The sequence below is a fragment of the Rhinolophus sinicus genome, chromosome 1, assembly GCF_057876585.1.
Source record: "Rhinolophus sinicus isolate RSI-liver-muscle chromosome 1, RSI-T2T, whole genome shotgun sequence".
NCBI lineage: Eukaryota > Metazoa > Chordata > Mammalia > Chiroptera > Rhinolophidae > Rhinolophus > Rhinolophus sinicus.
In genome coordinates this window covers 77,171,353-77,199,256 of record NC_142501.1, presented here as the reverse complement: position 1 = coordinate 77,199,256, position 27,904 = coordinate 77,171,353, and the positions used below count along the sequence as shown (strand labels likewise).

Genomic DNA, 27,904 nt, shown 5'->3' with positions numbered 1-27,904 from the left:
TTTACTTGTTCAAAATTCTTTTGGAGTTTACCTACTTTTCCATAGTTCACCTCTGCTTTCTCTTCCAAATCATTTTATCCCAATTTGGGAACAACTTGTAGGTGATATTTTATTGATTTCTAATGTATATAAAATACAGCAAGCCCATACTTTGAGCATGCTCAATGAAGTTTATTTCCATTCGAAAGTTTTGTTTTTACTTAATTTTTATATCCAACAAATCTATTTTCTCCTCCTCCTCCTCCACCTTCTCCTCCTCTTCTTCCTCTTCTTCCTCTTCCTCCTCCTCCTCCTCCTCCTCCTCCTCCTCCTCCTCCTTCTTTGGTGCCTTTATTGATAATTGTCCTGTGAAATATTTCTGTGGCAATTTTCAGCTGTTCGTTTACTTTTTATATCATTTTCAACACTGTATGCAGTTGAAACGTAAATTCAAACATAATGTATAATGCCAGAAGTGGAACTTTACTAGTTCCACTCCAAAGATTACTTCTTTTACATAGTGATATAAAATTGTTTTGAAATACATGTCCCAGAAAAATGTGCTTTGTAATGTACCAAACAAACAAACAAACAAACCCAAAACAAAACCCTCTGAGCAGGGAAGGTTTTCAGATTTCATGTTTTATTTTTATAAGCTCATCATTCATTGTTTCTCACAAGCTATGGCAAATTTTACATTTGGCAGAGAAAATATCTTTTAAAAGCATAAGAACAGGGATTTTAACTTTAAAAAAAAATTAAAGCAATAGCCATACAGTTACTAGAACTTTGTGCTTGATTAACAACTGTCATTTTTATTTTTCAAAATATTTTCATTTACATAACAAGTATGATCTTTGTTGTTACTCTTACAATTAGATAGGTTTATCTTTGCTTACCAAGTGAGGTAACTGTGGTCCTTAGAGGCTTCAGAGAGCCAAACAAGTTGATGTAGCAAGACCAGAATTAGTATATATGGTAGGGAAAAAACATTCAACTTTTTTTGGCATTTTGGCCCTTAGTAACTTCATTGGCAATATGGAACAACTCCTTGGAAGCAAAAGACATCTCCAAAGAGAGTGCAAAAGATACTTCTCTCTCGAGATCCACAGCCACTCAAAAATATAATGAAAATAAAGATTCAGGCACTTTCCCTGAGAGCTGCAACACTCAGTACGACCCTAATTGCAAATGGAGTGCAACTCTCATTTCTGTCCGGCCATATTTTTTGAGCCCACAATCTTACAGCTGCCAAGCCAAGTTCTCAGGACACAAAATGAGACAAACAAAAAGGCAATAGCTATCCCTGATAGAGAAAGGATTGACAACCTTGGGTACCTACCCTAAGCAAATTCACAAGTCATAACAAAGATCTATTTTATTCCAGATGTATTTTGTCTGCCAACCTGAAGTTGCAAAGGAGTGATAATTGGAAATTTTACCTTCCTCTCTCTACCAGGCACCATATATAGAGATCTGGGAAATATGACTTGGGTAAGAACTTTTACCCTTTCTGGTCTTCTGCCAGTCTTCCAGGGATCCAGTCTGCATGGTCTGGAGCAAGTGGTGTGTCTCAGTGCATCTCATCCTGGTAACCAGAAGACTGTAGAAGAGGAAACATAATTTTCCCTCCACCCTTTATAGTGAATACTTAACTGAGACCCTGTTTTCTCTAAGGCACTTCATAAATGGATAAGCTTATCTTAGTTAAAAGTTCTCAGCTGAGGCCACTGCAATTTAAGATTATCTTTGGTAAAGTTAACCTATAATACTTGTTCAAGCTTAATACAAGATTTTATTCACCTGAGCCCTCACACGGGCCACAGTGAAGTTCAAGTAGGAACTAGTTTGTTCTGGAACCAGTTTGGTTTCTAAATCAGACCCAGTCGGAACCTGAACTGGTCTAGTTTTTAAGTAGGAGCCAGCCTGACTCCAGCAGTTTCTGAACGCAGTTCGGAAGAAGAAATGCTCAAAGCCTGGAAGTTCGTGATGCAAAAGCTGCAGAGCTGGGATCGAGGAGGGACTTTACAACTTCCTGAAGCAGTGAGAAGACAGTAAGCTCCAGGAGCTCAACAGGTACCGACGTGTGGTTGCTTGTTGTTCTTGGGGGCCGTCGGATTCTGCTTAGGTTTCATCTTCTTATACTAGAACTGTGTGGGGGCAGAGCCCCAGAAAGAAGTTTCCAGGCTCTCGGCCTCACATAGATAGGTGCCTGGCTCAGGTAGTAAATGGCCATCAACTGTGATTGCATGGCGGTCAGCTGTAACCAGTGAGCCATTGGCCACTAATATAACTGCTGTGGCTACGCTAGCAGAGAGAGAGAGAGGAAGAATGGGGCTAGCAAGAAGATGGTGGCTGGGCTGGCAAGTGTGGGCAGTTTGCGGACAGTGTGAATCCAGCCTCCATTGAGAGTATAGTGCCGCCAGAGAGAATATAGTGGTATGACTCCCCTACCTATGGCTCCGTGGGTGTTCCTGTTTGGCCTCACCATATCCTGCGTTCTTGTGTGGGGAGCGGGACCAGAGACCCCGCAGGCCGCTCCGCACGACAAATGGCGCAGCGAGCAGGGTCTCCCACACGACAAACTGTTACTAGATAAACTGAGGCATATGAAAAATTTTTAGAGGTTTAGCAAGCATTTTGAATTGGGCAGCATCCAGTGTTGCAGATAGAAAGGAGCTCCAAGGAGCTATTCAAAACAAGACTTTAATAGCAAAAGTGAGCAGAGCAAAGAAAATAAACTAGGCAAAAAAGTGGGTTGGTTATTGGCAAGGTTACTTTAGGGGCTGACAGGGGTCTATGAGGCACATTACCGAAGAGTGCGGATCAGGCGATTTATGATTGCCTGGTTTGATTACTGTGGGGACCGAGCCATGAGTGCAGTTTTCAGGCTCTCGCCCTCACGTGGAAAGGTGCTGGCTCAGGTAGTAAATGGCCATCAACTGTGATTGCATGGCCATCAGCTGTAACCAGTGAGCCATTGGCCACTAATATAACTGCCGTGGCTACGCTAGCAGCAAATGGGGGCTAGCAAGAAGATGGTGGCTGAGCTAGCAAGTGGCGGAGTGTGGATTACAGATTGCAGAGAAGCAGATTGCTAGCAAGTGAGATTGTTTGGCAGAGACAAGTGGATGGCAGGTTGCAGATAGTGTGGCTCCTACCTCCTGTGTCTCCAACCCAGCCACCAGCAAGAATATAGTGGTATGACTCTTCTATCTATAGCTCCATGGGTGTTCCTTTTTAGCCTCGCCATATCCTGTGTTCTTATGTGGGGAACAGGACCAGAGACCCCACATGCCACCCAGCATGACAATTACATTTTGGAAAGAGTGGAAAATGTAAATTAAGTCTTGGTTTGGCGGTATGGGGATTATCATAAATGGGCTTAGGCCCATTTTAGGCCGATTGTCTTGTTTTTAAGAAAGGATGTCATTTTTTCTTATGCAGTATAAAATATAACAATAAAACTTTTAAAAAGAAGGAGAGAAAGGTATTTTTCTGACTCACACAGCTAAGAAAAGGCTAGATAGGGTGAAATAATAGGATCTTTAAATTTGTACACCCTCCCCTCCCACACACACACATCCTTTTCACTACCAAATGTTATGGGACTAATTTCACAAAAAAGGTGATGCCTACATGAATAACAACATTATTAGTTCCCTGTTTTCTTCTTTGGTGACTCTTTTTGCACAGCCTGTATACAGCTTGTAAACATGCTCAGATTGTGCCCATCCTACAAAAACCTCCTTTGCTAGAAATGCAAATTTTTATTCCCAGACCCACTAAATCAGAAACATTGGGTGAAGTGTGGGATTTGCATTTTTATCATCTTTCCAGGTTACACTATATGCACAGAAATTTGAGACTTACATACTTAAGAGGTAAAATCAGCAGGCCCAATGATTAATCATTCATCAGATGTGACAGAGAAAGGAATCATCCAGGGGTTCCAGAAAGTCTGATCTGGGCGATGAATGGTGATGTTATTTTAATTGAAGGTATAAAGGACAGTTAAGAAGAAAAGATGAGGACTTTAGTTGGATACATTATGTAAGAGATTTCTCAGTGACGGTAAGCACCAGGGCAGATAAAAATTTGGAAGCCATCAGTATATATTACTGCTGATGGTTATAACTCTATGAATGAATGAGATCATCCAAGGGAATCACAGAGTAAGAAGACAGATGAAACAAGAATTGAACCCCGAGGAATATCAGTTTCATGGGAGCTCAGGTGGAGAGACATCCATGAAGAAATCTGACGAGTGATCAAGGGAGAAGGGGTAGAACTAGGAGAAAGTCCAGTATTTCATGGAAGACAGTTTCATGGATTAAAATTTCAAGGAGTGAAGCTTCACCTGTGTTATAGTAGTATTGACATCTAATAAAAATTTTATTTAGCGACATATTATGATCATGGTGTCCTTGGCAAGATAAGATTCAACAGAATTGTGGAAGCAGAAACAGGTTTGGAATTGAATGGTAAGTAAATATATGGAGAGAGGGAAATGTATACTACTGCTTCTAGAAGGTGGACTAAAAAGAAAAGGAGAGATAGAGACATCTGGGGGATGATTCAGGTCTAAGAAATGTTATTTACAAACTATAATTAATATTGTTTAATGTTATAAGACAGATAAGCGTGGTGATAAAATCCACTTAAAGCAAACTCTTATGCTTATGGAATCATCTTAGATTTCAATAATTTGTTTTGCTCTTTATTTTGATTAACCTTAACTAACCTGTATCAACTTTAATACTCAAGGAAGAAGCTGACTTTTGTTGTAGAGTATATTTCACATTTTTAAGTTTACATATTCTTGACTAATGCTTATATCACTGCCATGAACAAAGTAATTTTTATCACGGCACGATTGTTTTCTTACATAAAATATTTATGATAATTGTTGAAAAAACTTTAATCAAGAAGAGAATATTTCTGTAAAAAGTTGCATTTATATAATCTTAAAATCATTAAAAAATTAAAATAATGTTCATGTATTGTTATGTTTATTTGAAAAGTTTTTTATATAATGTATACCAGTGTAGTGTTTGCTCACCCCCATCAATTTTTTAAACTGTTGAAACACATCAAATTCAAGTCAGTATTCAATTGATCTTGTTTTATCTTTTAGTAATGCTTGTGTGTGCGTAGATATTTACCAATTAAAAAAGGTTTACACTTTATATACCACCTTTGGTAACTTCTTATAATTTCTTGAATCCTATAATGTTTTATTTTTGAAGACTTTCTGTAGTTTTATAATACATTTATGGCCTGATTCTGCGTATCTGTTGATAGTAGAATATCTGATCTAAAGGTTTTTCTGGATGAACTTTTTCATGGATAGCAAACATCTTAGCTTTACCAATATTTATAATAAAGTCCTTTGTGCTCAAATGTATTTTAATACAATATATGGTAATTGTTATGGAACATGCAACAGATAACTTAAATCTGCTTAAAGCCACTACTTTAATGGAGAAAAATCAATGAATTTTTGTTTCTACTAGCTCTGTGTGTATGTGTATGTTTAAGTGTGTGTGTGTGTGTGTGTGTGTGTGTGTGTGTGTGAAAAGGACTAGATAAATTCAAATTAATAACACTTCTAAACTGCACATTACACACACCACCCCGCCAGAGGTACAGAAAATGATAAAAGTTATGCAAATTAATTGTAATTAATTAATAAGGTAATTAAAAATTTTAAAGTATTTTCTTCAAATTATAAACAAAATTGTTTTTTCTTCAGGTTTCTACATCTTGATACTCCTTTTTCTGACTCTTTATCCACAATCATCCTGCATAAATCTTCTTTCTTAGAAATAAATATTTCAAACCTTGGACTACTAAATTAGAAACTCGCAGAGTAAGGCATGGAATCTGTATTTTTGTCATCTTTATTTCTTTTCTGGAATAGTGGGACCCGTAGTGGCATTCATGTAGATATATTTTATGAGGCTTATATAAAAATGTCATTCAACAAACTTATCCAAATATCACTATTTTTATCACACTGGTTATATTATTATGTTTCAGATTTCAAACACCATATATAAATTTTTTATGAAGCATTAATGTCATATACTTCCTTGTTTGATCATTCTAGTCTGATTTAAATTGAAAGATTATATTCACCCAGTTTTTCAATTGTGTTTATTGAATGCCCATCATATGTAGACATTGATCTAGGTGCCTGGAAATTGAGCAGTGAACAAAACAAAGTCTTGGCTTTGAGGAAACATGCTGAATTATGAGGGAGAGAGACAACATGAGTGCATTTGTAACATTTTATAAGTTTTTCTATTGATTGATTTTTGTTTCACTAAAGAGAACCATGTTATCTTGCAGTTTCTAGGTTAATGTTATTACTAAAAAGTTGTATAAATTATCATCCTCTGAATAATGGAAATCTACATCCAATAGTGTTATATAATTATGAACAGATTTTACAACTGAAGTGGTATAGAAAACTTTTCTTAATTATAAATATGATTTATCTGGTTTTCCTTACTTTCCTTTTCCAAACAAATTGGATATATCTCCCTAGTCTGAGCTAGGAGTTGTTGCAAGGGAAAAGAATTGTAACTAGCGTAAATAATTGTATTTTTAAATCAGTTTTTAAACAATTTAGCATAATTTTCTGTAACTTATTATGTGGTATAACATTTAGTGAATCAGAATAGCCTTAAGGTCTTAAGTATGATTTAATGACAATTTATCTCCTTTTAGTGTATATTTTCTGACAGGACCTCCCAACTGAGAGAGAGAGGGATGATACCTTTTTTTGTGTGTTTGATTTGCTACACAATTAAAACTTATTCATTAAATTAAATTTAGAAATTCAGGGGAAATCTATATTTTCTATGTAAGTCTTCCACTTTTCTCATTAGGTAATGTCTAAGATTTATTTTAACAACAACAAAATGAGACTAGATTCATAAATCCAGATTTACTATTAAAATATTTTACTATAATATGCCCAAAAGAATTGCTTCTTAAGAGAAAAAAATCAAGGTCAAAAGGTAGAATTCTATTTTATCGTAAGTGTGTGAGGTTTAGGGATAAAAGAGTATCTTTTCATCTAGTGGAGAAAAACATAGAAGGAGAGCAAATATGTCAGGACTAATTGGATCCCATTTTAATAGGTTAATGTTTTATTGTCTATTTTCAAAATACTATCCAAAAAAGTCTTTAATTCCTTCCTGAGAAAAGAGTTCATGATATGTCTTGAGAAATTGCTTGATCAAAAATAAACTCTGAAGAAATAAAAATACAGTGATATGTATTATAAACAGAAGGTTTTGCTGAAGCCATTGTACTCTTGTACAAGAAGACTTCAAGAGACCCTGCTTAATTAGAGGTCCTAATTAAACCTGTAAAAATACGGTGAGATCTGTTAACCTCGGTTTATGTGTCTGCTTCATAAGAGAAGCCTGGTTGTTTTGTAAGTCCGATACGCAAGGTTTAAATATGCAATATGTCAGTCTTTTTTCTACCGTTCACTTGGTCGCAATGTCTCCTGATGAAATTGTGCTACCACATTCTTGTTGTTAGATAATGAGAGTGGAGCGATTGCAGGTAATACCCCTGGTAGAATTGAAAAGCCAGTTTTTTCCTCCACCACCATGTAATTTAAAATTTAAAATAAAATGCATCAGAATATTACAATGACTACTACCGCTGCTACTATTGTTACATATGCTACTACCAGCTAACCTTATTTGCACTTGTTATGTACATTTACTTTCCCAACAACCGTATGAGACATCTACTATTATTATACAAGTTTTATATATGAGAAAATAAGCACAGACATGTTAAGTAACTAGGCCAAGTTTACATATTTAATCGGTGGCAAAGTCGAGAATGGAACCTAGGTATCCTGGCTCTAAAGCTTGTATTTCTAACTAAGCTATACATCACCATGTATTAATACTAACAGTAAACTACACAAGACAATCACAATATGCTAAAATTAAATTAGCTTCTTTTTGCTGTTGATTTTCTGATTGGGGGGACCCTGTTTGTTCAGATAATTATATAACAGCACTGGGAAATTAGGAATGAGGTCAGGGAGTTGCCTGAGGAAAATAAAAATTGGGGAAAATAAAATGCAAAACCATTTAGAAAAATCAGAAACCAATTGATGTGTAGTGGTGAATATTTGAGCAGAAAACTGAGGTTTCTAAAGAAAACATATATATATATTTTTTTTTTTGCTAAGGTGTGTGTGTGTGTGTGTGTGTGTGTGTGTGTGCGTGCCCGCACGCAGAGTGAGGCTGGATCATTCATAAATGCTCATATAGAGGGGAATTCTTTATATGGAATTTTAAGAATAATTTATATACTGCCTCAAAATATGCTTTTAAATTGCCTTATTTGTCACTAAAGCACTAGGTAGAAATGAATTGGATGGATACGTTCATATTTTTATTATGTGGTCAGACATTGAATGAGGAGTATTTTTAATCTATGTTGTAAAATATCTTAGGTTAAAAATAACGTATGAGTCATCTGCTGTGATGATATATTCAGCAGCTAAAAATCACAGTGCTTTTTAAACATTCGTTTGTGTCAATTTTAGCAAGTCATTCATACATAATTGAAAAGAAATTGCTTTTTCTCCATAGGATTCCACATTATAACTGATAGTTATATGGCTTTGAGGTACCAAACCTCAACCTATAGTAATTCCCACAAAAGAATGTTTTCTTAGAAATTTAAGCATCCCTAAATATTCAGAAATGACTAAGAAAATGGAAATGTGTGTGGAAGAAAATATGAGTTGTATGTACTTTTTAAAATGATTCATACTGATAATTATCAATAATGCAAGCAATCAATTGCTTACTTAGTGTTTTTCACCCAACATTGCTTTGTTTTTAGAATTATAATTAGAGTTGCACAAATGCATAAAAATCAGAAAAAAGAAAAACGCTGGGGTTTTTTTATGGGTATATTGGTAAAAAAACGTTTAATGCTGTGAAATATTTTTATTTTATGTAGAGCTCTTACATGCTGAATATACAAAATTGAATGATAGATTAGAAATGTATGAAATTTGCCTTCAGTTGTATCAGTTATCCTTTCCTGTGTAAACAATTACAGTTTTATAAATGTCAAAACGTACTGGCTTAGAACAGGATTCATAACCTTACAATATCTGTGAGTAGGAATTTAGTGCGGCTTCCTGGGTCCTCAGACTCAAGGTCTCTCACAAAGCTTCAATCTAAGTATTAGCCAGGGCTGCAGTCATCTCAGGCTCATGTAGGGGAGCCATGGCTTCTAAGTTCACTTCCATGAGCTGGACAAGCTTCAGCTCCTCTATGGTTATTGGCATGAGACATTTGTTTCTTGTCACATGGACTTCCCCACAGGGATACTCACAATGTCAGCTTCCACTGAGGGTTCTGAGGGACAGAGAAAGATAGAGAGGAAGCACAATTTTTGTAACCTAATCTCAGAAGTGACATCTCATCATTTTTACCATATTTTCGTTAGGTCCACCCTACAGTCAAGGGGAGGGGATTACACAAGGGCATGAATTGCAGGAGACAATCATTGTGAGCCATTTTAGAGTCTTTGACCACAATTTCCAAGGGCATCTTAAACAATATTAGTAAAATAAGTGAGATATATAATTTTCTTCTCTTTCTCTTTTTGATAATTTTCTTCTTTATGTAATTTTCTCCCTGGGTGTTACCTCTGGTCTGAAATTACTTATGTTTTTCCCATGACTGACTAAAGATTGCTTTGAGCTGTTATCTATCAATAGGTATTTGCTGAAGTAATCTTATTTCACATACATTTGGCAAATGCAATGCAGACAATAGAAGAATAAGTAATTTAGTGTACTTCCTTCCAATGAGTTTACTTTGGAGGTGCTTAAGATTGGGTAGAGTCTATTGAAATGATTTACTTTGTGTTAGTGACTAATTCCAATATGTGTTATCTTTTAATTATGCCTAAGGTTTAAGTGCCTTAGGAAAGAAGAATAATACACAATGGTAGAATTTCAGATACTGGGATTGAATGGGGATACCTTTTGGCAGAGGCCTTAGGAGTTCCTTGCTTCCACCTATAGGCAGCTACCTAACTCTAAATACCCTTCCATGGATTTGGCATTTTTTGAATCAACATGTTTATTGGAAGCCCAGAGAACACAGAGAGGTGTAGGTAAATTTCTGCTAAGGGAGTAAGAATTTGTATGGGAAGAAAATGCATAAATTGATAATATAAGGCAATATATATCTGAAAATAAATACAATGAAAATTTAGTGGATGGAGAGGTCACTCTGGCTGGGTTGATAAAGAAAGTCTTGTTTGTTTAGAATCTGAGGTACCTTTATAATTCTTGTGATTTAGGCCAACGCTACTCTGGCATACTTTTTTGATATCCCCCTGCAGTAGGCTGAATAATGACCTGTCAAAATGTCCACATCTTAATTCCCAGAACCTGCGAATATGTTACCTTACATGGTAAAAGGGACTGTGCAGATATGTTTAAGAATCTTGAGAGAGATTGTTCTGAATTATCTGGTTAGGTCCAGTGTAAGCATCAGGGTCCTTGTAAGAGGGAGGCCAGAGGGTTAGAGTCAGAAAAAGGAGATGTGAAGATGGAACCATAGATTGGAGTGATGTTCTTTGAAGATTGAGAGTGGGTCCATGGGCCAAGGATTGCAGGCAGCTTCTAGAAGTGAGAAAAGGCAAGGGAATAGAGTCTCTTCTGAAGTCTTCAGAAGGAACACAGCCCTGCTAACATCTTGATTTTTAGACTTCTGACCTCTAGAACTGTAAGATAATAAATTTCTGTTGTTTTAAGCCACTAAATTTGTAATTTATTTGAGCAGCATTAAGAAACCAATACATCCCTAGAACCCTGGGATTCCACTTATCCATTCCCAGTCTAGGTTGCTTAAGCCTTCTAAGCAGTCCCTCAACTACCTTTCAGGATGCACTCCCTCCTTTTTAGCTCAAATCTGGTCCTCAGGAATGTGTGTGTGTGTGTGTGTGTGTGTGTGTGTTTGTATGAGTGTTTTGGGATTAGAGAGTGAGAAACTGAGAGGTTTTGGTGCCCATGTCTGAAGATGCCAGACATTCTGAAATGACACTGTACTATACACAAATAAGACAACAAATGGTGAAGATGTGGAAAAATTGGAACCCTCATACACTGTTGGTGGGAATGCAAAATGGTGCAACTACTATAGAAAACATTATGGAAATTCCTCAAAAAATGAAAAATAAAAGTACCATATGATCCAGCAATCCCACTTCTGGGTATTTATCCATAAGAACTGAAATCAGCATCCCCAAAAGATATTAGTACTCCCATGTTAATTAAGGCACTATTTACAGCAGCTGAGATATGGAAAAGACCTAAATGGATGACTGGATAAAGAAAATGTGGTATGTACACACACACACACACACACACACACACACACACACACACACCACAGACAGTAGCTACTATCTATCTATCTTACATAATACACACACATTGGAATATAATACAGCCTTTAAAAAAAGGGAAATGCTACCAAATGGAATGATATGAATAGAACTTTAAGACATTAGGCTAAGTGAGATAAGCCCATCACAGAAGGACAAATTCTGCATGCTTCCACTTATATAAGAATAGTCAAAGTTATAGAAGCAGAGAGTAGTGGTTTGCAGGGGCTATGGGAAGGGGGAAATAAGAAGTTGGTAATCAATGTGTATGGAAAATGAATAACTTCCACAGATCTCCTGTACCACAATATGCCTTTAGTTAATAATGCTGCACTGTGCACTTAACAGTTTGTTAAGAGGATAGATGTCATGTTAAATGTTTCTCTCTCTCTCTTTGTGTGTGTGTGTGTGTGTGTGTGTGTGTGTGTGTACAAGTGGACACTTTAGTCAACATTGCCCAAGCAGTTGTTTGCCATAATCAGAAGTGTCTGGATGCTGATGGCAACCACTCTGAGCACCTCTTGTAACGCAGAAATCAAACGTGACTTGTATTCATCTTTTGTTATTGGTATATATCAAGTATTATATTTTAATACAATTTTCCTTTCTTAAAATGTGTATGCATTTTTTGGCACCATCTGTATATTTACTATTCAGTATGCAAATAATGACCCCATTTAGGAAAGATGCTTATCAATTCTGATGGAACTTTTTTATTCATTTATTTTTTACATTATTTTGTTATAAAATAGCCTGCTGTAGCTCCTTGTTTGAGGATGTGAGGATGTGTCACCACAGCATTGTTCTTGGCCTTTGGGCCAAGCCAGAATTGAGGAAGTTTCCAGTTTTAATGTTGGGTTATATGTAGCTACGGCATCACACTTTCAGGATTTGCAGTTTAGTTCTGGGGATGCTGGAGGCAAAGGAATGAAGACTGACCGACTGTTAAACAGTAACTGCAGGTGGTCGGTGTTTTGCATGGTGCTGCATTAACTGAAACCAGCACGTATCAGAACCAGGGGAGCTGACTGCTTGCTCTAACAGTAACTGAGTTACCACGTAGCAAACAGGACATGGTTCTTATGTTTACCGGTTTCAGTTACGGCTCTGCTGTGCACAGTGAGCAGTGTCTGCATTTTCTGTCTGGGTGGCTTCAGGCTAGACACATGTACACACTTCTTTGCCGCTGCACTAACTTTAGTAGTCTTAGCTTTCTTTGCACTTTGGAATTCTTACGTGGCTATCTGGGTCAGTTGAATGCTTTTAGTTATATTTGGGAGGAATAGTAAATAATGAAAAATGTGTTTCAGAAATATTAAAGAAAGGAGAAATCTGAAATAAAATATTCTAAAATAATGTTAATCAAAGCACATTATAAATTTTGAAGCTTGGTTTTGGTTGATATTGGGGGGAACTTGATCAAATGATTAGAAGAAAACAAAACTGTCTATACAATATATACTGACTGTGGGACATTCTGTCATTGACTGTAAATCTCCAGGTTGGAAGACTCTTGCATTATGCTATAGTCTAAATTAGTGTAGGAGAACAGCATCCGTGTACTTTATGCTCTAATTTCAGTCATTTTCATTTCCTTTCATTTAATAGTATTTTGAGAATGTGATATTAATATTGCCAGCATTGATTTATATCAGAATCCGGTAGCATCAATTCAGATGGAACTACCCAGAAGAAAAATAGAGAAATCATATCCTAGTGCTATTCTTAGTTACCATTATAATCTTCATTTATCATTTCAGTAACAGAAGAAATAGGAAATGAATTCAAAATTTACTTCTTGTCATTTAGAACTTGGTAAACTTTTCTTTCTCAAAGAAAATAGCAATGCAAAGCAAATTTGTCTACATATCCTTTACATTCAAATTAGAATAGTTTCTGAAAATTTTGCATATCTGATTTTAGATAGTGCTACTAATAGCTGTTTTCTCAAGTTCTCATCTCTTCCCCCACTTCTGTCTGATTCCTCCATAACTATTATTTCCAAAATTAAGGTATGAGCATGAAATACTTGATATTTAGGTGAAAAATCCCATGGCGTATTTCTCTGAAAGTTTGAACTTTCAATGAGTTGAAAATATTTTATCTGCTTTCTTACCAGCTTCTCATAATTACCTTCAAATCTATTTATGTTAATTGGCCTACTACCTAATATCTAGTAATACAGAGATACAGTTAAAAAATATTTATTAGAAGTATCTATTTAATATGCATATACATTTTAATAAGCTATTTGCTCTGTTTTTGTTTTCAGTTCAAAGCAATTCTTTCTTGCAGTTATTTATGAATCAAAATGACAGATGGCTTTAAGGTACTAGATTCAGTGGAATTGCAGATAACAACAGTTTGAAAAAAACATATTTTATTCTTTCCTCTAAAAAAAAAAAAATCACCTCAGGTAGGATAATCTCCACTTTTTTTTTTTTAACCAAGTAAGTATTTTAAGCAATCATTTACTGAAGTAAAATAAAACCTGATTTTTAAAAAGGGTAGAGCATTGTATTTTTTCCTAGTTATTTATTTGTGTTTGTGTCAGATAAGGGGTGATCAAGTATCACATATTTAGAGGTTTAATTGTAAATTAAGATCACAGTCACCGAGCCTCTCACTCTCACATAACAAAGACTGATAAATAAATCTCCCATAGATTATGTGTGTCTAGGATTAAGCATTGATGTTCTCTTTTAAATTTTGGATGCTTCCTTTCAGTTGGTATAGTACATTTCAAACTGGTTCAAAGCTGCCCACCATGGTACATAAACATGTGATGTCAGATACACACTGAAAGAGGAATAAATTGTGTGTAGATTCATAATATGAATTTTCTCCAAAAATAGTTCTTACCCTACAGCAAAAAAGTTGCTCAATTTTTAGTTAGGACAATAAAAAATTATATATTTTAAAATGACAGGGAAAAATTTATAACAACCAATGTCATAGAAATGCATGAAAATTGTATGACTAATTGAGGAGGTAAAATATAAAACAGGATCTCTTGCCTTTCAGGGAAAACACATTATAGAAATCTAATGGAGATTTGTATGTAAAATTAATCTACATCTGTGTCTTATGTACATGTATTTGAATGCATACCTGTTTCAACACGTATTATGTAATCTTTGCTCATAACCTATCTTTATTTTATACTTGTGTATTCTAATCTGTGCCTATGCATGATTCTATGGATAATAATAGCTAATGTTAATTGAAAGTTTATTATAAGTTATCAATAAGTAACTTTTCATGAACTATCATAATTAATATTATAAGATCCTCCTATGATAGGTACTAGGACATAGATTGACTTATATGAGGAACAGAAAGCAGTTGGCCCAAGGTCACACAGTTGGCAAGTAGTGAAACCAGTCTTCAACCTGTTCTCTTGATCACTATGGTAGTTTTTCTGGTATGTGTGTTGCATCTTGCAGGCTTGATGTAGAATTGAAGGACTCCTAGCTACCCCTCAGGCAGGGTCTCTTGGGGGGTAGTACTTCTGCTTTGTTAAATAAATCACACACACACACGTATGTATCATCTAGAATTTCCATTTCTGAGGTAAACTCAAAGATAATCAGCTTCTCAATGTCTGCTTTATGCTAACAAACCAATATATAACCAGAAGGCAAATCTGTTTTTATATAGGATAATGCATATTTCAAAGTGGTCCCAAGTACCAATGGCAGCCAATCAGCTCATCCTTTCCCTGCACAAGGAGTTCATGGGAAGCTAAAGTCAACATTAATTTATTTAATTTCTTTAATATTTATTGGTCATTATTTGTGATAACTATTGTGAACACAGTGATGATAAGTTGAGCATTGAGCTATTTAGCCCTTAAATCACTGGGGAAGACAGATGAGTAAAAGGAAAACTATGAATGGTGTAGTCATGAAAGAGTTAAGTGTCCGATGCTGTGGGAGTAACAGTAGAACCATTACCCGAGCCTGCGGGACTCAAGAAAATCTCCTGAGAGGAGGTAATGCCTAGGTTCTCTCTCAAAGGCCGAGTGAGATTTATCCAGAAGAGAGGGGTGACTTTCTAGGCAGAAGGATCTGTGGTGCAGAAGCATAGACATAAGAAAACACTTAACATAAAAAGGAAGTATAGGGTTCAGTATGATAGGAGTATAAGGTTTCTTTAGAAGAAGTGGTAAAGGCTGAAATGAGGAAAGTAGTACAGAGCTACTATATAATGAAAGACCTCAGGCATAAAGATCCTTGGTATTTTTTTTTCTTAAGAAAATGGGGACCTTATAAAGAATTTTGAGTACAGGAATGACCTCTACATATTTACATTTGAAACACATCATTCCGGAGCAGTGGTTCTCAAACATTAGCCTGCATCAGACTCACTAGGAGGAGTTGTTCAACACAGTTTCGGATTCCGTAGGACTTGGGAAAGGCCCAAGAAAATACATTTCTAAGTTCTCAGGTCACACTGATGTCATTGGCCTCCAGCCTGCACTTGAGAACTATTTCTCTGTGTGAGGTTGAGAGTGTGAAAAAATACCTCAAAAAGAACTCAGAAAAGACATTATTTTGGAGGAAGCCAGAGATGGGGAAAAATTAAATGAGGCTTTGAACTAAGGTAGTGAATACAGTGGTTATTGAAAGAAGGGGATGAATTGGGCTGAGCACATATTTAGAAGGAAAAATTGGCTTGATGTGTAGATACCAGATTGAGGGAAGACTCTATTGACCTACAGAAATCCAGATTGGGTGATTGACTGCTTATTGGAAATACCAACAGAAATGAGTGCTGGGGGAAGAAATTGGATGGGAGGCAGCTGGCCAAGATCGTGGCAGAAGAGGAAAAAAGATGATGTCTGATTTGGATGTACAGAGTTTGAAATAACAAGGATGCATCAATGTGTAAAAGTTGGCAGAGAGGAGCTGAACCGGACTGTGTCAGGAGTTAGCAAAAGGCCCTCTTTATCAACTCAGCCATGTGGAAGGGAATAGACAAGAAAAAAGTAGATCCAAAATTTCGTAAGGAAAATGTTCCAAAGAGGGCACTCCCTGGAAAAGACAGGAGCCTTAAATCTCTTTGGCACTTTCTTCAGAATACCCTGTTCCATGCAACTGGCACAACTGGGTCTTTGATCCATATTAGATTTCCAGTTTAGGTCTGCATTTGAGAATTTTTGAAATTATAAATATAACAAAAATCTTTGGAATATACTTTTTTGGTAAATCCGGTAGCATTGACTCTCATATCTGCAGGTCAAACAAGGATATTTTTTTTCCATCAGAAAAAATCCGATTGCAATTTTATTCATTCCTTCTACAAATATTGAATAAGTATGTTTTCTCTCAAGTCATTGTGTGGTGTGCCAACAAATCCTCCACCTTTTTTTCACACCTTTTTTTCATACCTCAACTGATTCAAAAGAGCACGACTGTTAAAAATAATTGCCTGTAGAGTCAGCCTATCTGGATTTGAACACCTGTTAACTATGTGATGTCTGTCAGATCATTTAAACTCGGGAAGTCTCAGTTTCATCATCTTGAAAATGGTGGAAATAATAACAGGTAGAAGAGCTAGGGTGCGCTTTAATGAGGCATTAGTGTTCTTAGCATGGTGACCAATACAGTAAATGCTCAATAAATGTTAATTATTAGGTTACCCAACTAAATTCCTAGGACAACTTACCCAGTATTCATTCAAAAAGAAAATACAATTCTGACTGTCTGAAATACGCGAAATTATTTACACCAGATAAAATTTACCCCTATAATCCCTGTTATAATTTTCATACTTTATTTATCAGAATTCTTCCTCATGTTGTTTGACAGATGGATATACTCTTAGACTGGGAGATCCTAAAAGTCAGAGTGTCTCATAGACTCTGGATTTCCATCCAGCAGAGTCAGTGTGGCACTTGAGGCTTATTATGTGTACACGATATGTTGACTAAATTGTATTTCCCATTCTGACTCCCTATTAGACTTTGAAGCCTTTGAAAGCTGACCTTGACATACACATCATCACGTTCTCTATGTTCAGCATATTGCTTCAGTCACAACAGAGGCTCAGTCATTCTTCTCTGAAGGAATGAATTATGTGGCTCAAGGAAAATTCAGATTTGGGTGGATTATGCTGAAAGTAAAAGTATAGTTACTTTTCATTTTTTTAAAAAAAGAGTGACTAAATAGGGCTCCTTCTGGCTTCCATAGGAAAGAAGATTTATAAAATTGGTTGTGTGTGTTTTCTGCTTCTTCTCTGCCTCCCAGGAAATTTACCCTGTAATGTTGCCAAGGAAACACTAACAGTTTAAGTCTGGTTGAGGAGGAAGATGCCTCATTAACAAACTCAGCTTTATTATTTGGATGCTTGCCTCAAGGAAGTGGTGTTCTGTGATGAAGGATTGTTTCTATTAAGCATCATGTGAAAAGCTGAATGATTTTTTTTTTAATTTTGTCTTCTGACTTACTCATTCCCAGTGCTGTGAACCTACAAACTATGAGCTGTTACATAAATATAAACTATTGATTTTTAATTGAATGTATTTGAACTGTTTATTAATACTAAGCACATATGTTAGACAAAGCTTTCAATCACTGATTTATTCATTGTGCAATGATTAAGGTATCGGGTCTGTAATCTGAAGTATTGGCAGTATTTTGCCAGAAGATAAATTTAACATTGTTTGTTGCCTATTTAATTATTTTGTATATGTTCCTTCTTGTGAACTAGAAACCCTGGGATATATAGGCATTTACTGCCTCAAGATGAGGTAATACAGAGTTGAGTGCATTTTGCTTTAGGAGTATGTCTCATTAATGATGTAGAATAGAATAGAAAGTGCAGTGGGCTTGGGGTTTTGGCATTTTTTGATTTTAAAGCTTCTTTCCAGCAGTCACTGGCTGTGTGATCTTGGACAAGTCATTCCTTAGTTTGTTCATTCAGGCATTGCATAAAGATTTGTGCAGCCACTGTTGCCTGGAGCCATGCTTTCCACGTGCTACATTTATACAAAACTGAGAACTACTTTATCATGTATATCCTCTGAGCCTTAGCTTTTTTGTGTATAAAAAATGGTTTTATGAGCTTTATTTATTCAATCAGTCAGTCATCCATTCAAAAAGTATTTATTGAGCCTCCCCTATGTTGCAAGCATTCTAGAGGCTGATGAGAGGTGTTCAACCCTTCCTTACTGGACTCTGGACAACAGAGTTTTCACCTTCTTGGGGCTTGGGGTGGTTATGACTTCCAGCTGTTGCTAGGCCCTGTGCTTCACTATTCCTTGGATCCACTAAACCTTCCTACATGTACAAAGTATCCTTTTATTAAACACTCCTTTATAGTGTTTCTGAGTTGGCCATTTGTTTCTGGGTATAACCGTCATTGATTTAGACCTTTAGGGAAAGTCTGAGATTTTTGATATTTAAAATGAGATCTGAATGAAGTGAGTTAAGTAGGAGGATATCTAGGGAATGAGCATCCTAAGCAGGAGAATCATGTGCAAAGGCCCTGAGATAGGAACGATATTTGGACTGTACTTGAAACAGCAGTGGGGCCAATGTGACTGGATGGCAGGAGAGAGAGAGGGATAATGGCAAAAACCAGGATCAGTGTGAGGGCCAAAGCCAGATCACCACAGGGCATTGCATGACAGAGTAAATGCACAAATGCAAAAAAAATGCAAAAAAAAAAAAAAAAATGCAAGAAAAAGTTTGCATTTTATTCTAAGGGTAATGGCAGACCCATGGGAGGTTTGGGTCCGGGGAGTAATCTTACCTACCTGATTGGATAATTTTTACTGTTGTGTGGAGAATACATGGGGGCAGGGAGATATGACGGATGCATGGCCAACAGTTAGGAAGCAAGCATTTCTGTAGTCCCAGGAAGCGATATTTTTGATATGGTCCAAGGGGTTAGAATGATAGGAATGTAGGTGATAAGGAATAGTCAAATTTAAGCCATATTTTAAACAGGGAATTGGCAGGATTTGCTCATGGATTTGGACCTAAGAAACAGGGTGAATGGTCATGTCAAGATGGAGAACACTAGAGCTGGAGCCTAAATTGGAGGAAGGGTTCAGGTGAAAATCAAGTTTGATTTTGCATTACTAAGTTTTAGATGACTGTTATACTTTCAAGTGAAGATTCGAGTAGCAGTGTGGATCCCAGAGGATAAATTGAGGCTGACATTGTAAATTCAGAATTCATCAGAATACATGATACTTAAAGCTGTGGTACTAAATAAGATCATTTAGAAGGTGAAACTAAATGGAAGCCAAGAGAAGAAGTATTTTGAGGAAGATGGTGTGGTCCATTGTGTCAAATGTGGCTTAGAGATCAAGAACAATGATGATGGAACATTGGCAATTGACTCAGCCAATTGGATCTCATTGGCAACCTTGATAAGAGCAGTGGCAGTGATGTAGTGGGGACAAAGCCTGCATCATGAGATAACAGGAGATGAGGGATATTTTGAGGATTTTTTTCTATGAATGGGATGAGAGAAATGCTTGATTTTGATATTTTGAATATATGTTTGTGCAACCTTCTCTACAAACATAAAATACCTCAATCAGGTGTTTTTAAAGACCTTGAAACAAATTTTAAATACAATCATTCAATAAAAATAGTTGTTATTTTACTATTTTATGTTAATTTCACTGCACCGATACATTTTTGATAGATTGTTTAATGCACTAAAATGTACTCTATATTGAAATATACTCACTTTGCTCAAATAATTTATAAAATAGTCCCAGATTATAAACATGCATAAATCAAATTTTAAAACACACATAGCTGGTAATAACATTGTAATGCTTTAAATATTTTTGTATTATATAAAGTGACTTTTTGGAAGAGAAATACTTGAAAACTGAATATTAACTTTAAATGTAATTATGAGATTTTAAAATGTTCTGGGTCTTATGGCACATGCATCATTAGAGTCAATGAACTATTTAGAATTTTGTTTTCTTCTTTTTCAATGTATTTGATACCCATACTATAATATCTTTTTCTTGACCATAAATGGAGGATCAGGGATAAGAATAAGGATCCAACAATAGCCCCAAATGAGCCCAAAATCCCATTTCCCACCTCCACACAGAGGAAGCAGGGCTTACAACATCTGACCGTAATGACTTGCACTGAAAACCACATGATTCCCTATAGCTCTGTCATTCAAATTGTCTGTCAAGGGGAAAATATGTGAACTCTTGGAGCCTGGGACCATAGGGAAAGTCGGTACAGGTGGGAAACCCACAGCATCAGTGCAGCACAACGTGTTTATTTTAAACCTGTGCTGAGGTGATACCTATGCCCCAGGATGCCCTCCAATCTCACTGCACTGAGAGCTGTGACACTGATTGCCTCATTCCAACTGCAGGTCAACCTTCCCAACCTTTAAGACTTCTGATGCAGGGGTCAGCCTTTGATGACAGGTTTCCTTCCCAGAGGCAGAGCTTCTCAGTATTAAAAGAGACTGACTACAGAGTATGTGTCAGAGACTGGCTAATAATCACACTTAGGTATTTGACGCCTTGGAGAAGAAAGTGAAACTTTCATTACCTGACATTTCTTTTCAAGAAATAAACTTGATCATATACTTAATGGATGCTAGTTTGTTTCTTTCTGTATAGATAAAAACAACCCATGTGATGGAGGCTATGCAATACTGGTAGTAGGCAGCAGGCAGTCTCTGAGCAACAGCACACAGGCAGGTGCCAGGTTGGCTGGCCACACTTTTATAGATTTGACTCGGAAGGAGACAATGAGTCCAAATGGATTTAAAAAGTTTATTGCGTATACAGCATAAACAAGGTCACTGTGTGGTGTCAGCTTTCCAGGTCCCTAGAAGGGCCAGGACTAGGGTGAGATAAGTAAGGTACTTAGAACACAAAGTTTAAAGAGTCACTCATTTCCAGGATTGTATAACTGCCAGCCCTGTTCTTGCAGGACTCTAAGAATGAAGCTGGGCACAACATTTAAGGAGGCACTTAGTCTCAGGGTCCTACAAGTGCAGAGTTAGCACTTTTATGACCCTTAGAATGAGCGCCTCCTTAAATTTTGCACCTTCAGCACATGATTTGCCTCCCTCTAGTCCTGGCCCAGGTCCCTCTTTCTACAGGACAACTCTGAATTGGATGTGTCAGACGATAGTAAGAGTGGTACACCCATTTCCGTATTGCACCAAAGCAGTTTGATAGCCTGAGCAGGATCTGGGGCGGGGAGAGTGAGGTAGAAAGTTCCATGCCTCATTGGTGCGGGGGAGGAGAATGCTAAACAGCCATGTGAAAGTTCTTCATGAGACTACCTACCTTATCACCGTCTTGGGAGGCTCATAGGACATCCCGCCAGGACTTAGGCCAGCCTATGGTTTAGCCTTGCTGAATGGCCTGTGGGGATATATGCAAGGTCACCAGGATGCCAGGAAGCTGTGCCTTCACAACTGGTATGAAAAATATAGGCTTGGAGCCATGCAAATATTTTTTTTTCATTTTTCAATTAAACTTTTTTATTTTGAGATATTTGTAGATTCCCATGCAGTTTTAAGAAGTGATACAAGGGAGCAAATATGTTTTGTAACCCCACTTCTTAATAGCGATGCGATATTGGGTATGTATATAAGCTTCTAACCTATTAAGTGAGAAAAGAGGTAACTAACATATAAGGCCGCTATAAGTCCCTTATAAGGCTGTTTATAATGTATATAAAGCATTTAGAGAGTGCCTGCCATATAGTAAATGTTTGGTAAGTAGTAGCTATTTTTATTAGCTATTGAATTTAAATGAACAGAGTTTGTTTTGAATTTTTCTGATCAAACATTACATTATTTAGTTTAAAAACTTTCTAAGATATCAATGTATTTACTTTTTCATGTCTCCTTTTGTCATTATCTATATTAAAAGACATTTAAATAGCAAGAGAGACACAATTGTCAAATATTTCAGTTATATTTTGCAGATAAAATATTTAAAAACCATCAAAAATATTGACTTGCTTTTAATTATGTTCAGAGTTTCTCAAAGGATTGATTTATTTCACCTATTAATTTGACCACATAAATGCATTAATGCACACTTATGCTCATTATTTACACCTGAAAATTGTCTTTTTGCATCAAGTGAGAGAGAAGCCATGTCTAACCTTGGTGTCTGTCCAAGTAGGACACTCTTTTTAAACTTATACTCAAGCTAACACATAAGCTCAAACATTGGTTTTCAAATAAAAGAACAAATGGAACAAAAATGTACATCTGTACTGTTTAGAGCCACAAATTCATAATTTGCTTTAATTCAACCCATTTGAAACCGTAAATATCAATGCCACTTCCACTCAGCTTCTAAATTGTACTTTTGCTTTATTTTTCTCAAGACCATGAATATTGTGAAAAGCTTAAAATTTTAGAAATCTGAAAATTGGCCCAATTTATCTGTGTTAGCAAGAAGTCTTCATGATAGAACTTTCAACAATTTGCATCAACAAATTTCAACAAAATGCATCAACTAAATTGCTAAAATACTTTTTATCTGAATCAATTTCTCTATTATCTCTCGGGTAACACCATCAGAAAGTCTAAAACCTTCAGTTCTTCATAGCTTTCTAACTCAAAATGTACTTAACTCAAAATGTATTTAACATCATTTCCTTTCATTTTAAATGTACTTTGAAGAAATCTTCCATATGAATATAACTTTTTTTGTCATGGTCATAACAGGAGAATGGGCTGTGTGTTTCAAGTTCTGTCAATATAATGTTTTAGCCATTTTACTACCAAATTTTGTCAGTTCATTTCATAACATTCTAAAACAATTTGCTAATTTGTGTTTATCTTTGGATTAAAAAGGAATATTTTGTCAACTTAGAAATATGTTTTATGCTTTACTTTTATTATATAAGGACATAATTTGCTCAGATGACAATAGGAATATTAACATGTAAGAGCAAATAATTTAGGTGATTTGGTTGTTTATAGTATGCGCACTGTTGGAATAAAGAATTTCAACAGGATGGAGAGAGAGGGCCTTTTAAAAATAGACTTAGCAATGCAGACATATTAATTAGGATCTTTTAGTTTTTAAGAGCCAGAAGCTCTCTTGAAGTTGAAGGCAGAAAGAACATCTAGTTTCAAACATTGCCCAAATAAGAGAAGCAAGGACTTAGACTCTACCATGTTATCTTCCTGATTCTAAATTGCCTTAATTCTCTGTCAGGTGCCTGCAGCATTTGAAGAGATTCTTATAAACTGTTTTTGGAACTAGAATGGGGGAGGAAAAAGAGTAGTTCCTCATTTTTTGATATATCAGGGAAACGATGCAATTGAGTCCCAAGTGAAGTAGTAGCATAAATCTTTTTGATAGCAAAGTGTTTTTTCTCCGATCATAAGTATCTAATTTTCTGTTCCTTCTGTCTTTACTCAAGTATCATTCATTTTTGACCTTTTAACTGCAACCGTATTTCAACAGGTTCCGCAACGCTATACTTACAATGAGATGCAAACAGATAAGAGGTGATCAGGGTCACAAGAAAGAAACTTTTTTGCAAAAAGTGTAACTCTCCAATCTAGCCTCAAACTCCTATCCAGCAGCCTTTGAAGAAACAGATTTGTTTTAGCTTTTTTTCATTTGGGGGGTGTGGGAGGGTGATCTAAAAATTAAAACAGTTGCAAACCTTAGACTCCTGAGAGATTTTACTTAAAAATCTGGAATTCTAGCTTCTTTTGAAAGTCATATGATTGGTAACCCTGGAACCAAAGTCTTACAATGGATAAGGCTGAGCTGTTGTAGTTGTCCCTGTAAACAGGGCGCATGTTCTCCAGTTAGTCACAGGCTCACCCATTTCTCTGTGATACCTTTAACAATTATACTCATTACTCAGGTAATGATTACTCTTTGGATACTGACAGGACTAGCAATTGATCCTTGTAAAAGAATAGATTATCTATCCTTAGCTTTATATTTTTCATCTTTTATGTATAGTAACAGAGTGGACTATAAAAAATTGAAAATTTTTGTAGGTTCAGTATTTTCCATGGAATTAATATTCTTGCAAATATTATGTTAAATTGCAGTTTCATTAAATTTTCTTTATTATTTTCTGCCCTCACTTCAACTTCTTAGACAACAAAACATCTGCTCTCCCACCTAGAGCCATTTTCTTTGCAAATTTCAGGAATAATTAGTCTGTTTGTATTTTTTTTTTCTTTTTATAGATTGTACAGAGTTGGAGAAAATATCTAAATTTTTAGATACAGGTTAGTTGTATAACATTTGTATAGCAAGATTATTTAAAAACAAAACAAAACCAATGTAGCTGAGTGCCCTAAGTTTGTAGCTTAAATAAAATATTACTCTGTGGGATTGGGAAATTCTCCATGCCGTTGAGTAGCATTTTACAATCAACACCTCTCCCCTTTTCAGGATATCGAATCCCTAACAGGAGGTCTGACTGGTTCTAAGGGGGCTGATCCACCGGTAAGTTAGCTTCTTCATTAAATATAACTGTTGACTAATTGAATTATGTACACACCGGATCATCAGATAGTTACTTGTATACAATTTGTCATTTAGGTAGCTTTTTTGAAATATATAGCTATTGCAGTAACTAATACAAAAGGGTGAACTTGCTTTGTGGTGTCATTTGGTGTTTTAAAAAGTTTTAATAACTCATAAAATTCATCTCCATATATTGACTCTAAATATAAAATAAAGGCTTCCTTAGCATATACAGATACTTTTATGTCCTACTAATGGGCTACACGAAAAGTTATAATCCTTTGGGATTTGGGAGTTACCACTGTAAGTATGAATGTATGATTTGGGTTGCAATTCATTTTCTAGTTACTGAGAAAATTTATTTTATTAGCCCATTTAATCAACATTATTGATTCTTGATATTGCTGTTTCTTTCATACTTTACCCAGGAAGCTTCTAGAATATTAGAGAAAGTGTTCTAAAGTTTTAAAGGTTTGCCATTTTTAAGCAATAAAAAGCAATTGATAGTCTAGTATTAGAATATTTTGGTCCTTTCTGTGATGTCTCATTTCAGAAAACATTGATTAAAATAATATACCTGTGATTTCATGTTTGAAGTACAAACATGAATTTGTGCTGTATATCTAAAATACTAAGATTCAATATATTTCAACAAATAGTCAATGCGTTAATTTTTATCACCATTTGCTTTTTACTGTGTGGTTTAATCTGGAACATGTAGAACCCCATGTTATCAATTTTTGGCTATACTTCATCTAGACATCCAGGTGAAGTACCTTATTATATTAAAATACCAGTGAGAGGTTAAAAAGATAACTTCCAACTGTAGCTCTTTCTCTCCTGTCTCCCTCTCATGTGTCTCATGATGTTATCTAATCTTCATCAAAGTGCTTCAAAAGTAGGCTAAACAACATATGTTAATCCTTTATCTTTCTTTTATTTTCACTTTCTGAGTTTATTCACGGATGAAAAAAAAAAGTATTGTCTTCAGATAGTTGCTTGTATTTAGTCCCTGACCTATTACATTGTAGTATAAGACAAGATGAAATGTAAGTCTGCCCAGGAAGTGCCTTGTGACAGCCCTCTCTGTAAGTAGTACAGGTGACTGCTTATGTGATGTAATTTCACTGAGTTGCCTGTACCATGTCTGTGCATAACATCTAACTTTTATTAGAAAAGTAAATCTATTTTCTTCAAAATAATTTCCTCACCTGTTCACTGATTCCTGAAAGAATTCTAAAATTAGAGATCAGTTGGTTTTAAAAGGATTTATCCCTGAACACCTCTCTTCTACAAGTGGTGATAAAACTCTTACCGCTGGTTTACATGTTAAAACAATTGAGTTCATCGTACCCTTTGAGAAAGCATCTTTCCAAATATGAAAGATGGAGTGGACATAAAACCCAGTTATTGAAAGAAGTCCCTTGCAGGGGAAAAAAGTCACAGAAAAGAAAGATGGTGTCCTGAAGTCAAATTTAGTCAACTTCATTCCTGTTAGCTAAAAGTGAAGTGTGTGTGTGTGTGTGTATGTGTGTGTGTGTATATGTGTGTGTGTATACATATGTGTATGTTGGCTTTTTTTTTCTTTAGACAGAATTGATAATATTTTGAAGATAGAGATTCTCTCTTGGCCATGGTCTGCCATGATTATGGGTATTTTGTACTGCTACCTACATTTTCTGAAATTTAATGATTGTGCTTACTTTTTAACTTTTTGTAGAGTGGAAAACATCTTGCAAATTTAAGAGTGCGTAACAGTTTAGGAAATTGGGGAGGGGAATGGTAAAAGTACACATAAATTTAGTGTCTGCCATTGTTAAAGAGCAATCCAGAGCATATTACCAGGAGTTATGTAATAAAATCATTTTCAGTCTTCTCTAAAGCTTCTACAAAGTAGTCTTAAGTATGAAAGTGAAGTGGTAATAGTGTCCTAGGGTTACTTCAGTCATTTAAAAATAAAGCTTTGAATAAAGTTTTTGCCTCGGAGTTAGAAAACTGAAAGTCAGATTAAATTATACATAACCTAAATCCATTTGATGTTTTATGTTATTTTTTCTTTCTTTTAAAAAAATGGCTTGTAATAGATCATCTAAGTAATGTTATCCATTATCCATTTCTAAAGTTGTGCCTTTTGTATAAATATTAACTGTATTTCTAAACCCTTTTTATGATGAAATTTTCATTGGTAAGAAATTCAAAGTCCTATAATTTTCACTCATTGAACAAAATCTATAAAGTGCTGAATGAATAGTCTCTTATAAAGATGTATGGCTGTGGACTCATTTCTTTATCAGTATAATAGGAATCTCAGATACATCTTTAAAGGTAAATCATGTATTTAAGAATTGCAAAATTTTCTGTAAGTAGATATAAATATTATTCTTCAGCATTAGAAAAAGGTGAATTTTGCACTTTTTCAAATAGCAAGTATATGTAAATGTATAAAATTTTGCAAATGTCATTATAAATAAATTTGCATACCTGGTAAGAATAAATTTGAGGAACTCCAGGAATATAGTTTGCATTAATATTTTTAATAATAATTGCTAAGTAGGTATTTTAAAAATTCAAATAGTGTCAGTTTTAATGCTAATAAATAAAATAATCACTCATTCATGATTTTCAGGGTCATTTCAAGAACTTTTATAATGCCTTCCTCCTGTAAAGGATTTCGAGAAGCTTGTTTTGTAATTCAGAACCAGAAAATTAGTTGCTGCAGCAAATAAAAGTTGCAGGTTTTTCTAAATCATGTAGTTATCACAGAAAATAAATTCTTCTATCAGTGAGAAAAATATTACCTATTAAATGTTAACTTAGAATTGTCTTTGAAAAATTATATCAGATATTCCGCATTCTGCATATGTTTTTCATTTACAGAAATTGGATCACAGATTAACCTCTAGTGTAACAATATAGCATATATTTATATGTAAAAATAAAAGGAAAGAACACAGATAATGAAAATCTAAAGGATAAAATATTATTAAC

General features: G+C 35.4%; 1 protein-coding gene across 13 annotated transcripts in view; it reads left to right on the top strand.

Moving 5' to 3' along the window:
• Positions 1 to 27,904, top strand: part of PPFIA2 (PPFI scaffold protein A2) — a 456,741-nt gene that overhangs the window by 54,518 nt on the left and 374,319 nt on the right. For 9 of the 13 annotated variants that reach the window (XM_074325351.2, XM_074325350.2, XM_088800983.1 and 6 more), the window contains one exon: positions 24,842 to 24,895. The exons of the other annotated variants lie outside the window; for them this stretch is intronic. In XM_074325351.2, the coding sequence (XP_074181452.1) occupies positions 24,842 to 24,895 (54 nt within the window). The remainder of the gene's footprint in view (positions 1 to 24,841; positions 24,896 to 27,904) is intronic. 13 annotated transcript variants of the gene reach the window in all.